Source organism: Zootoca vivipara, chromosome 7, assembly GCF_963506605.1.
Source record: "Zootoca vivipara chromosome 7, rZooViv1.1, whole genome shotgun sequence".
Taxonomy (NCBI): domain Eukaryota; kingdom Metazoa; phylum Chordata; class Lepidosauria; order Squamata; family Lacertidae; genus Zootoca; species Zootoca vivipara.
In genome coordinates this window covers 10,681,107-10,694,238 of record NC_083282.1, presented here as the reverse complement: position 1 = coordinate 10,694,238, position 13,132 = coordinate 10,681,107, and the positions used below count along the sequence as shown (strand labels likewise).

The 13,132-nt window shown below is 43.8% G+C and overlaps 1 protein-coding gene across 6 annotated transcripts in view; it reads right to left on the bottom strand.

The window, feature by feature from the left end:
- Nucleotides 1-13,132, bottom strand: part of PLA2G4A (phospholipase A2 group IVA) — a 79,932-nt gene that overhangs the window by 35,044 nt on the left and 31,756 nt on the right. For 5 of the 6 annotated variants that reach the window (XM_035122361.2, XM_035122364.2, XM_035122363.2 and 2 more), the window contains 2 exons: nt 8,139-8,220; nt 2,242-2,390 (listed from right to left, as the gene is read on the bottom strand). In XM_035122361.2, the coding sequence (XP_034978252.1) occupies nt 2,242-2,390; nt 8,139-8,220 (231 nt within the window). Of the gene's footprint in view, nt 1-2,241; nt 2,391-8,138; nt 8,221-13,132 lie in introns of those variants that run through there. The other variant, XM_035122365.2, reaches the window with a different exon arrangement.

Here is a 13,132-nt window from a genome sequence, read left to right as displayed (position 1 = left end):
GAAAGTAAATGGCAATTAAATTCAAGAGGTAAAGGAAACTTTAAATTTCATGAACTCTGCTCAGAAGTATCATTTCCAACTACAGAGTGGTGGTGAAGGTTTTGCCTGCCACTTTTAAGCTCTTCTTGCTGTTGTCTTCTTGCTGTTGGGTTCCCCATCTTCCTCTCAAAGGCCAGGTTTATTAGCTTGGGAATAGGGCTGGGGAGAGAATGAGACCAACTGGCAAAGGTAGACCAAATTCAGAAGGGTCTGGGCCCAGCTCAGATTGGAGTGTTTCCATCTTTTTGAATTCTTACTTCAAATTTCCCCAGCTTTGCATTCCCTCCATCACTAGCTAGTTCATGGATGCCATTTTTCATTTGTCAAACTAACAACATTGGTTAACAAGTTTACTTGAAAAATAGAATTTAAGCAGAGAAGGGTAGGCCTCCACAATGATACATTTCCACTGAATTACAAACTACAGTGTACATTATAGAAACGTGATAGTAGAGGGAAAGCACTTTTGCAAATGGCACTGCATTATTGTCAGATAAACTCTCTTATCCAGACTACACAACATTATTGGCTCTTTAGTGTCAGCTTTCAGAATTTCCGTCATGTGCTTCCACAAGCAGCTGAGCATGTCAATTTAAATTATTAAATCTGTTACAATAAAAGCAGGTTTCTAAATGTTCATTTTTAAAGCTGCCCAGTGGGGAAATTATTTCAATTCACCATAGTTATAGCAACAGGAATGAGCAAACTAGCTAGCCCCTTAAGAAAATTCCTTTCTATATATATTTTTTCTGCCTCCAAGAATAAGGGAAGTTCACATAATGCATACTAAGAGCAGCATAAAGAGAAGTAAAACAGGATGTTGCTGGAATGAAAGCCCCCATTTGGAACAGACATACTCATTTAAGCTCAGCACACATATACCATGCATGATATTGGATTTCCTTCTATCATAATCACCAGTAGACCTTCTGCAGGCCCCTTGCTACTTACTCATAATGTCCTAGATAATGTGGTGAATGGATGTGGTTACACAACGTTGAGTGAGGAGAACAACACTCAGTTATGCTCTTAGAGTTGCTCATTTCTTTACTCTTTTTTGCTTATTCCCGTTGCAGTTTTGCCAAACAAAGTTTCCTTATCTTATTTATCCTCAACATTAAAGCCATTCTACAAATGGGGAATGAGGTCGTGAGAGAAGGCAGGTCCTCAGATGACCTTCTCCTCTCCAAACCTCTCAAGAAGCCCACAGGTTGCTCTCTCTTCTCATACTGAGTGAGCCAGATCTCACCGAGGAGAGGAACTTCTGGCTGGGCTATATCACTTCAGACTGCCAGTGAGGATTCACATGTTCCTCCATACAAATTAACTCCCTGACCATAGAAAACTCAATGTAAAGGGCAAGAGTTCAAGCCTAGCTTGATGTATTCATTTCCCACGCAAAGCTATCTTTTGGGGGGGGGGAGTTCCATTACGTGATGTAAAAAGGTAAAGGACCCCTGGATGGTTAAATTCTGTCAAAAGCGACTATGGAGTTGTGGCACTCATCTCGCTTTCAGGCCAAGGGAGCTGGCGTTTGTCCACAGAGAGCTTTCCAGGTCACGTGGCCAGCAGGACTAAACCGCTTCTGGCACAACGGAACACCGTAACGGAAACCAGAGCACACAGAAATTCCATTGACCTTCCCACCACAGCGGTACCTATTTATCTACTTGCACTGGTGTGCTTTCGAACTGCTAGGTTGGCAGGAGCAGGGACCGAGCAACGGGAGCTCACCCAGCCGCAGGGATTTGAACTGCCAACCTTCTGATTGGCAAGCCCAAGAGGCTCAGTGGTTTAGACCACAGCGCCACCCACTACACTGCAAACATAGGTGTATCGTCTCTGTAGGAAATGCCTTAGTCTAGTAATATTTTTGCTTTTTGCTGAACTCCCCAGCCTGTAGCAATGTCCTTTTTCAGTTCCTTGTAAACTCAGGAAATTCATACCTAGAACACTGTGGACTGGAAGCTTGAGGGTTCTGCAAACACATTGCCAATGCTACATTCTTCCTCCCTTTGTCAAACCATGCTTCCGGACACCATTTTGTAAATTCAGCAAAAAGATGGATAGACTTAGAAGAGTGCAAACTTGTATAAATTATTCTGAATACTACAGTTTTCCTGAGGTAAGTTTAAATATCTTTGGAGCAAACCAGCAAAAGATATAAGCAGCCCTGCACATATGACCAATGTGTGTTGGTACCTCCAAAACGTTTTCCTGCTTGGGGTCCAAAATCATTTCGAAGGTTTCATTCCACTCGGGGTTCACATTGTTGTTGATGTGTGTCGTTCTCTTTCTGCTATCTGGGGCTGTTGGGATGAACAGCTCCACATAGGGGTCGGGAGTGTCCACTGAAATAAAACAATGACACGCAGGAATCAGTAACAGATTCTTCAAAAACATGGAGGTAAATCAAATGGCCAATTGCACTCAACAGAATCTTCACCAACTACACTTCTGTTTGTGTGTTTGTTCAGCGCAGACATATGAACCCCTGGGCTGAACAGATGCTATTTTGCACATAAGACAACAACAAATTGAGTTAAGGGCACAGCCCTGTGCCCAAGATGTGCTGGCTAGGGAGAGCTAAAATTTGGCAGAAGTCCTTACATTGGTGCATCTTCAACACACCTCCCACAATGGCCCTACGCTAACAGGATTTGAAGCATAGAACGCAGTGCTGACTGATCACCATTGCCAGGGAAAGGGCCAGAACAGGCTGGCACAGAAAGAGTAGACTTAATGTCAAATATTTCACTTCTTCAGAGCCCTCACCTTGCTCCTACAGTAGCACATAACATCAATAAAATATGTGAAACAAGTAGTGTAAAGGTAAAGGTAAAGGACACCTGGACGGTTAAGTCCAGTCAAAAGCGACTATGGGGTGCAGCACTCATCTTGCTTTCCGGCTGAGGGAGGGAGCTGAGGGAGCTTTCCAGGTCATGTGGCCAGCGTGACTAAACCGCTTCTGGGACACCGTGACGGGTGCCAGAGCACACGGAAATGCCATTCACCTGCTGCAGCGGTACCTATTTATCTACTTGCACTGGTGTGCTTTCCAACTGCTAGGTTGGCAGGAGCTGGGACAGAGCAACGGGAGCTCACCCCGCCAAGGGGATTCAAACCACCGACCTTCCGATCAGCAAGCTCAAGAGGCTCAGTGGTTTAGACCACAGCACCATCCACTGTGCAGTCACCTTCCATCCAAGGGTTCCACTCCAGGGGCACCATGTGTACGCAAAATGGTGCACAGATAAAAGCTGCCGTCTGAAAGCAGGGGAAACCCCACATGGAGGACCTCCCTGTATCTCCACTGCCAGAGGAAGAAGAAACCTTGGTTCCAGATCTGCTCCAGCCTTTTCTTTCCCAGCCAGAACCTTCCTTAGGGCACAGCCACACTGGCCTTTTAATAACAGGTCTTATTTACTTAATACACCACTTAATTGCCAAAGTGTCTTCTAAGTGACTTAGAAGTATAAAACCAATTACCTATATATATATACTGTACACACACACACACACACATAATTAAAATACACAATAAAACAAGTCCATCAAAACATTAAGCTAAACAACCAATAAAACAAGCCTGTTAAAAGAGCTCAAAAATTATAATTGCTAATACGGCAATTAAAGCAGGAGGTTCAGGTCATGAGATCAAAGGAATGCTCATCTGAGCAGCTGGTGGAATGCCAATGCATATTTTAGCAGGCAGACCATTTCACAACAGTAGTTGTTGCTGGTATTCATCTGTCTCGATAGACAATGGAATGCGCCTCACTGATACACTCCAAAGGAAAGCAGAGCAATGTGTTTGGCACCAGCTTGGCTGCAGGAGTTGCTAGAAGGAGGCGTACAAGGCGCCATCCAACTGCCTAAGCGACTCCACTCTGGATTTGTGTTGTGTTTAACCCAGGCATCCCAACTGTGGCCCTCCAGATGTTTTGGCCTACAACTCCCATGATCCCTAGCTAACAGGACCAGTGGCTGGCCCCTTCAAGACTCCCCCTCTCGCTGAGTTGGAAACACACACCTGACACAGTTTGCCATTCCCGTCTCCCACTCAGGAGTGAACCATTTTCTCCAAAAGGCAAAAGGAGTGTCCCAAAAATGTCCACCCTCTAAGATCACCCCTGTCAGGGCAGTCCAACAGACCTTGGTAGTATACAGAGGTACCTCGGGTTACAAACGCTTCAGATTACAAACTCCGCTAACCCAGAAGTAGTACCTCAGGTTAAGAACTTTGCTTCAGGATGAGAACAGAAATTATGCTCTGGCGGCGCGGCAGCAGCAGGAGACCCCCCCCCCCATTAGCTAAAGTGGTGCTTCAGGGTAAGAACAGTTTCAGGTTAAGAACGGACCTCCGGAACGAATTAAGTTCTTAACCAGAGGTACCACTGTATAAGGCTAGAGAACAAGGAGCCTGAGATAAGCCAGCATTCTCCACCTCCTCCTTCCCAGGGTTTTCCAGCAGGTGATAGGCGACTATGGGGTTGCTGCGCTCATCTCGCTTTCACGCTGAAAGAGCCAGTGTTTGTACACAGGCAGCTTTCCAGGTCATGTGGCCAGCACGACTAAACTGCTTCTGGCGCAACAGAACACCATGACGTAAACCAGAGCGCATGGAAACGCCATTTACCTTCTCGCCGCAGTGGTACCTATTTATCTTCTTGCACTGGTGTGCTTTCAAACTGCTAGGTTGTCAGGAGCTGGGATAGAGCAACGGGAGCTCACCCTGCCACGGGGATTCAAACCGCCAACCTTATGATCGACAAGCCCAAGCTCAGTGGTTTAGTCCACACTGCCACCCGCGTCCCATAACCAGCAGGTGAAACCAGTAACCAGTCAAGGCAAATGAGTTGCCAGGGGGAAGCTATCAAACATACCCACCTCAGTTTCTTACCTTTATAAGTACCTACAGGACTTATAAAGATATCACTTTTCATCATACAGCGGTACCTCGCAAGACGAATGCCCTGCAAGACGAATTTTTCGCAAGACGAATGCTTCTTGTGATCTGATGGTGACTCACAAGATGAATTCGTTTTGCGAAAAATTCGTCTTGCGAATCGCGGTTTCCCACAGGAATGCATTGAAATTTAATTAATGCCTTCCTATGGGCAACAAAAGAAATTTCAATCTATTCCTATGGGAAACCGCGTTTCGCAAGACAAATTTTTCACAAAACGAATTGACTCGCAGAACGAATTAAATTCATCTTGCGAGGCACCACTGTAGTTATCATCTTGCACAAAATTTACTAATCCAGCTTTTGAGGTCGCTGAGACTCCAATTACATCTGCAAATGTTTGTAGGTGAGTAGCACCTTCACTTCAGCAGGTAGCCAAGATGTAATGGCAACTCTCAGTCGAGGATATTTATTTTTTTATAATAAATTTTTATTGATTTTACATAATAAAGAAAACATACACATACATAACATATTTTCCACCTTCTCCTACCCCCCCTCCAAGAGCCCCCTCCTCCCACAAGAGAATCCCCTGGAAAGTGGGCAATCGAAGGTGATTCATTTTGTAGTTGGGTTTCTCCCCCCCTCCCCCCTCCCCCCAGAGCCCCCCCCTGCAACCAAGAGGCCCCAGGATGACAAGACGATGAGCAGGCGGTTATCCACCCAACTGTCTTTCCAAACTTACAAATCAAAAGAAAAAAGAAACACAACAAAAAAAGACCAATAAAAAACAAAACATTAACATCAACAAAAATTAAACCTTATCTTCTTTCCTAAACATTGTCCCTTGGGCTTCCCCCAACCCCCCCCCTTTATTGATTTTCATTTGCCAAATCTACTTTTACAGTTCTCATTTTTCACAAACCATTTTAATCTCATTTAATTTATCCTTATCTATTTAGCCATTCACTCCAATTATCTATAAATTATTATTATTTATTTATATATCTCCTTCCATTCCCCCCTTTCCCCCGCACCCCAGAGCTCTCCCTGCCACCGAGGGCCATCCGGGATGCAAAAGAGAAGCGAGGAATGGTTCTTTTCCAGCTGGATTCCCCCCTCCCCCCCCATTCCGGTAGTCGTCCCCCCCCCCCCCTGCGACCAAGGGACCCCAGAATGGAGACGACCCACAGGGGTGGGTTAGAACACCCAGCTATCCCTTCCAATTCACTTTTTTACCAGCTATAGTAATAATCTCATTTCTAATCTAAGGAAAAAACCACTTCACTAATCTATTTTCCCAGTCGAGGATCTTTAGATGACCACTTTTTTTCTCTTTACAGAAAGGTTTGTGGGGGTTTTTTTGCAAAATGTGTCATCAAAGTTTGCCCTCAACACTTCCTTGGAACGATATCATTGGCCTCCTTCACAATCCATAAAGTCCCGAGATTATCAACTACCAATATGAGAAACAAGTGCTTTGTGCCAGATGAATGTGTTACCATTCAAAAGCAATTCGTTTCATTCGAAGGAATATGAGATAGCATTTGCCATCGAAACCCACAAGATTTGCATAAACCTCTGGCTCTGCTGCAATTCCAAAAAAACATATATTCATATATGCAGGGAAGGAAGGGAAAATAGTTCAGAAACTAACAACAACAAACAAACGCACAGGGTTCTGGATGGGATGTAACTCTGCCGACCCATACGGTTTACTATGCACGCAATTACTTTGAAAATTCATCAGTAGTAAAGTTAACCAACAAGTGCCAAAATTTCAAAACTTCATCATCTATATATTTCCTTTGTAATAGCCTCTGATATTGTTGACCAAGGATGAGAATGTATAGGAAAGAGCAGCACATTGATGCATTAAATGATCGCACATTAATTTCTAAAGGGGGGATATAGCCAAAGCGGTGTCCTGCAGATGTCGTGGGCCACAACTGTCACCAATAATAATAATAATAATAATAATAATAATAATAATAATAATAATTTATTATTTATACCCCGCCCATCTGACTGGATTTCCCCAGCCACTCTGGGCGGCTTCCAACAGAAATATTAAAATACACAAATTTCTTAAAGATTAAAAGCCTCCCTAAACAGGGCTGCCTTCAGATGTGCTCTAAAAGTCTGGGAGTTGTTTTTCTTTTTGACATCTGGTGGGAGGGCGTTCCACAGGGCGGGCGCCACTACCAAGAAGGCCCTCTGCCTGGTCCCCTGCAACTTGACTTCTCGCAGCGAGGGAACCAGGGATGATGGAAATTGTAGCCTAAAACATCCGAGAGGATGGGCAGTGGCCACCCCTATTCTAAGAGCTCATACTAGATTGCCTTTCAAACAAAAAGCACATTTTTGGTCTCTGGCTTTACTTTCTGTTTTGCCACAAGGACTCAGCAGAACTTTTGCACACACCCCTTTCTTGACCACAGCTAAACTGCTGAATTCTAAGTCAGTCTAAGAAGAGTAAAGTAAAGGCAGCAAACACACTCATTGGCTTTGCTGCTACTGGGAAGTGTAAAATAAAAAGTAAGCCTATCATTAACAAAAAAATAGTCAACAAAAATGCTGTTTAAGGCAGCGTTTCTCAACCACTGTTCCGTGGCACACTAGTGTGCCGCGAGACGCTGGCTGGTGTGCCGCGACGTGCGGCGACGAGAAGGGTGATTTGCATTGTCACGTGCCTGGCGGCCGCCAATAGACAACGCTGACCCGCCGGAAAGCAATATTTCTCCTCCTCTTTCCCAAAGCTCAATGCAAACGAGCCTGGCGGCCGCCAATACACAACACTAACCCGCCAGACGGCTTGTGAATCCTTATTACAGGAGATTGCAACCAACACAGCAATTGGCAAGTGTTTCTTACAGTCATAATTATAGTCAATATAGGGCAGCACATAGTTAAATTTTTAAACTTTTTTAATGGTGGTGTGCCTCGTGATTTTTTTCACGGAACAAGTGTGCCGTGGCCCAAAAAAGGTTGAGAAACACTGGTTTAAGGAACCTGCATTTCCTTAGTTGTTGCTTCTAACTGGCTGGTTACAATTTAAAAGCCAGAGAAAAATAGCAAGTTTAAGATTAGACCTCTTTCATACGGTAAGAATCCAGCATGTGTCACTTGGAGCGCATGCACACCGAAATATCCCGCAGAGCAAAAGGAACAAAGCTGAAGTGATACTTACGCATGTCGCCAAAAGACCCTTTGGTGACATTCTTGGCTTGCTTAATCGTCACGGTGAAGACGTGCGAATACTGGTGTTCCACCTGCATGCCAAAACAACAGTTGATGTTAAGGAAGGAAATGAAAGGCCACAGAGCGCATAAATCAAACAACCCTCTCCAACCAATTTTCAACTTGTCTAAGACACTCTCCAAGTTTGTTTTCCCAAAAGCAAAGGAATCACCCACTGGAAGACACAGCATCTTGAATCAGAAGTCTTCAGCTTTACTGAACATTGAGACTACATTGAGCGTAACTGACTATAACTACTGTACTCCTACACAACTGCTCGTTCCCTTCGCCACCACACCTTTGTGTTTTTAATTTTTAGCGTCAATGAATTCAACACTCCTCCCCTCCGAGCACAGACATTTCGTTAGTCATCAAAAAAACAACAAAAAAAAAAAAAAGCAGGGGCTGGGGAAGCCAAAAGTTTTATAGATGCCTTTAACTTTACCCTGTGCTTGCAATTCCCTCCTAGGGGAAAGGTACAATTATACCTAAATACTTTACTGCAGAAGGCATACCGTATGCCTATGTGCATGTGGAAATGTGTTTACATTCAGGATACTTACATATACTAGAGCAGTTGTTTTCCAACTTTCTAACTTCACAGGATCCTTTCCACACTGGCCTAGCTCACACATCATGCTAAGCCACAAGACGGCTCGCCACGACCAGGCAAATATACAGGTTCCTGGAGAGGAGCTCCCAGCTCCTTTCCTATCAAGGCCGGCAGATTTATTGACGCAACCAGTAACACTGTGTTCTGTGATGTAGTACCCCAACGTTTTGCCCTAACCTGTTAGGCCAGACTCTCTGCTTTACCCCAAATCACCTTCCAGTTTGGCTGCGCAATCAAGATAGCTTTTGACATCAGCTGGAAGGGAAATTGCCTGGAAGGGAAATTGAATGCTGCTGCCTCTTCCAGGTCTTCTTCTGAGTGGCTTTTGACACAGCGAGTTGCATTCTTGTATCGGCCCAACTATGAGTTTTAGCTGAGGGTGAAGTACAGTATTATGACATGGGCATTCTTTTAACAACCAGGTTCCTTTGTAATAGCCCCAGATCCCTCCTTGGACCCCGGCAAGATATATTCTGCAATTTGGTAGGCCAAATTTAAGTTTGATGAGGCCCTAAGCTACTGAAGGTAATGGGGCCCTTTATAGGTCCAGCTGTCCTTTGTCAACAACAAATTGCCACTGTTGTTTGTGTTGAATATATGCTATATGGTAATTTATGGACCTAATAGGTATCTAAAGCCATTTGCACCGAACAAAATATGTATTTTATCAAAGTAATTGTTGAACTGAAATACAATTAAGAAGAAGTACTGTATATTAATAGTGAAATACAATTAAGGAGAAGTATATTAATAGTGAAATAATTACCAGGGATATTTTAGGGAGCAGGCTATCAGGTGGGGCCCATTACTTACATCATAGGAGCCTACACAACACAAAACACTGTTGCTGTATGCAAGTTTAATTTTATTTGTTTTTTTTTAATCTTATATTTTGGAAATGTACATCCAGTTGGGTTTTTCCTTTAATTTTTTTTGGCTTGTTAGCTTATACATAAACCCGGCACTGTGTAGGACCATACTGAATATGCAATTGGGAGACCCTACACATTTGTGGAGTAGCTATCCCAACGTACTGAGGACACTCAACTTTATTGTTCTTCCAAAAGCTACTCTAGGAACAGATTTAACGGGGGGGACGGACTGTTTGACAAGAGGGAAACATAATGAGGATAAAAAACAAACAATTTAGAAGAAATGCTGCTTAGGAATTCCCGTTTTCTGCCCAGCTGATGCACCTCAAACACCATAAACAAGGCTGGGTTTTAACAATACAATGGCAGGGTTAACTTGACATTATTGTCAGAATACTACTTTATTAACAGGTTGAAACAAAAAAAAATCCTTCCAGTAGCACCTTAGAGACCAACTAAGTTTGTCATTGGTATGAGCTTCAAATACACTGAAACAGAAGTCACCAGACCCTTATGTATAGTGAGAGGGTGGGGAGGGATATTACTCAGAAGGGTGGGGGGAATGGGTGATTGGCTGATAGGTGTGGTAAACCTGTGGATGACTTTTAACGACTGCAATTGGTTTTACAGGAAAATGCAAGGGGTGAGATGGCTAAAAAATAGCATTATCATGTATAATGAGATAAGAATCCAATGTCTCTGTTCAGACCAAGTCTCTCCATGGTTTTAAGTTTGGTAATAAGTTGCAATTCAGCAACTTCTCTTTCCAGTCTATTTCTGAAATTCTTTTGTAATAAGACAACTACTTTGAGATCTTGTATAGAATGCCCTGGGAGATTGAAGTGTTCTCCTACTGGTTTCTCTGTCTTGTGATTCCTGATGTCAGATTTATGTCCATTTATCCTTTGGCGTAGGGTTTGGCCTGTTTGTCCAATATAGAGAGCTGAAGGGCACTGTTGGCATTTGATGGCATACACAATGTTAGAAGATGAGCAATTAAATAGTCCTGAGATGGTATGTTTGGTGTTGTTAGGTCCAGTGATGGTATTGCCTGGGTGTATGTGGCAGCAAATTTGGCATCTGGGTTTATTGCAGGCTCTGGTACCAGTGTCCATGTTAAGTCTGGTGGTAGTATTATTGTGCGTGAGGAGTTGCTTAAGATTGGGTGGCTGTCTGTAGGCAATGAAAGGTCTTCCTCCCAGAGCTTGAGAAAGAGGACTGTCATTGTCTAGCTAGCTTAGTTGCCTGGGGCGAATAAGAATCCTCTTCCTCAGGAAGTAGACAGAGAACCTTTTATAACAGGGGTGGGAGACCTCAGGCCAAAAAGAGGCCCCCCAGGTCTTCATACCTGGCCCTCAAGAGTCCACCCAAAACAAGGTGGGAACTTGAGGGAACACAACTTCAAGGCCGAAAAAGGTCCCCACTCCTGTTTCATGGAGTGAAAGTTGGTTCTTCTTCTTCCTTCATCCCATCAACAGAAGCGAAAAATGTCTGGCGGGGTGGAGGGCCCTTTGCTTCTAACCCGGCAGGTATTGCATGGCTAACAAGGTGCCAGCAAGCTTCCTTACGGAAGGCACAGTGATCTTCCTTATCTTTTTATAATCAGCACTTTTGTTAAAATGGAGGAAGGGCAGGAGGAAAAACTCAAAAACAAACAAACAGCATATGAGTATAAAGCCAGTGAAAACCATTTATTCATGAAAATGTCTTTAAACAGATCAATAAATACTGTTTGGTTAAAAAGAGAATATTCATACTGCAAAGGCCTGTCTAAACATTATACTTTGCAAAAAAAAAAAAAAAAGTTCAAAGAAGGGAGGGGTGATTCCTTCCGAACCTCTATTGATAGAGCGTTCCACAGGGCAGGGGCCACCACACTAAAGGCTCGGTCCCTAATAAAAGCCAACCAAAGCTTTCTAGGCCTACTGGAAAAGCCCGGAGTTCACTCTTACCATTCCTATAGTGTCTGTGACTCTTGAGAGTCCCATGGACTGCAAGAAGATCAAACCTATCCATTCTGAAAGAAATCAGCCCCGAGTGCTCACTGGAAGGACAGATCCTGAAGCTGAGGCTCCAATCCTTTGGCCACCTCATGAGAAGAGAAGACTCCCTGGAAAAGACCCTGATGTTGGGAAAGATTGAGGGCACAAGGAGAAGGGGACGATGGAGGATGAGATGGCTGGACAGTGTTCTTGAAGCTACGAACATGAGTTTGACCAAGCTGTGGGAGGCAGTGGAAGACAGGAGTACCTGGTGTGCTCTGGTCCATGGGGTCATGAAGAGTCGGACACGACTAAACGACTAAACAACAACAAGACGTGTCTGTGACAGGAACGCTAATCATGGTGCGGAAACTTAACGCATCATGTCCGCACCTGCATTTTCCTTCTACTTCTTCTACTTCCTTGGGAACAGCAAGGAAGCTTAAGGAGACGTTTTAGAAAGGGGGAAAGCTTCGTTTCAACAGCTCCCTTCACAAAAAGCAGAACTAAGGATAAAATCATTACTTATTAATTGGTTAATAATGGCATTTATATATTGCCTTTCTGCACCAAAGGCAACCAAGGGCAGTTTACAATTAACACAAGCAAAAAAAGGTACAAATTTTTCTCAAGCTGGCCTTCAGTGGCTTATGACACTAGCTCCCTGGCTTCTGCTTTCCCTCAAGGCACCCAGGTCTTGAATGGACCCAGGGAAGATGGCAGGTGGGGTTTCGCCAACTGTCTTCTCAGGCCACCAATGGGCTCCTTCAGGCACTGGTGATTATGTGCTCCCTCATCTTTGGACTCTCCTCAGAAACACTTATTGTAGTTATATACTTGCATATATTAAGTATAATAATTACTTAGCATGCACGAATAGCACTTTATAGATCATTCAGAACACTTCACATACATTCCTTATAACTAATTTCCAAGGTAGGCCACTATTATTATCCTTATATTGAAGACCAATGGGAGGGAGGAGGGCCAAAAGCACAACTGTAAGGCGAGACTGTTCTGGCCTAATCTGACACAACTCCCAAGAAGAACATGGTTTATGAGAGGGCCCTACTTCTATCAAATTGCTCAAAAGCCTAGAGAAACTACTGAGTCATTTGTCAGGGAAAGGCAGCCAATGTAACACCAATTATTAAAAAGGGATCGTGGAAACTATAGGCCGGTTAACTTAATGCCCGTTCTGGAAGAACTGGTGGGAAGCATTGTAAAAGGTGGAATTACCAAGCACATATAAGCCCAAGTCTTTCTGAGGAAGAACCAACATCGCCTCTGTGAGGACAAGTCCTGTCTCACTAACCACTGAGAGTTCTCTGACAGAGAATTCTCTAAACAGCAGATCAGGCTTCCTCAACCTCGGCCCTCCAAATGTTTTGAGACTACAATTCCCATCATCCCTGACCACTGGTCCTGCTAGCTAGGGATCATGGGAGTTGTGGGCCAAAAGCATCTGGAGGGCCGA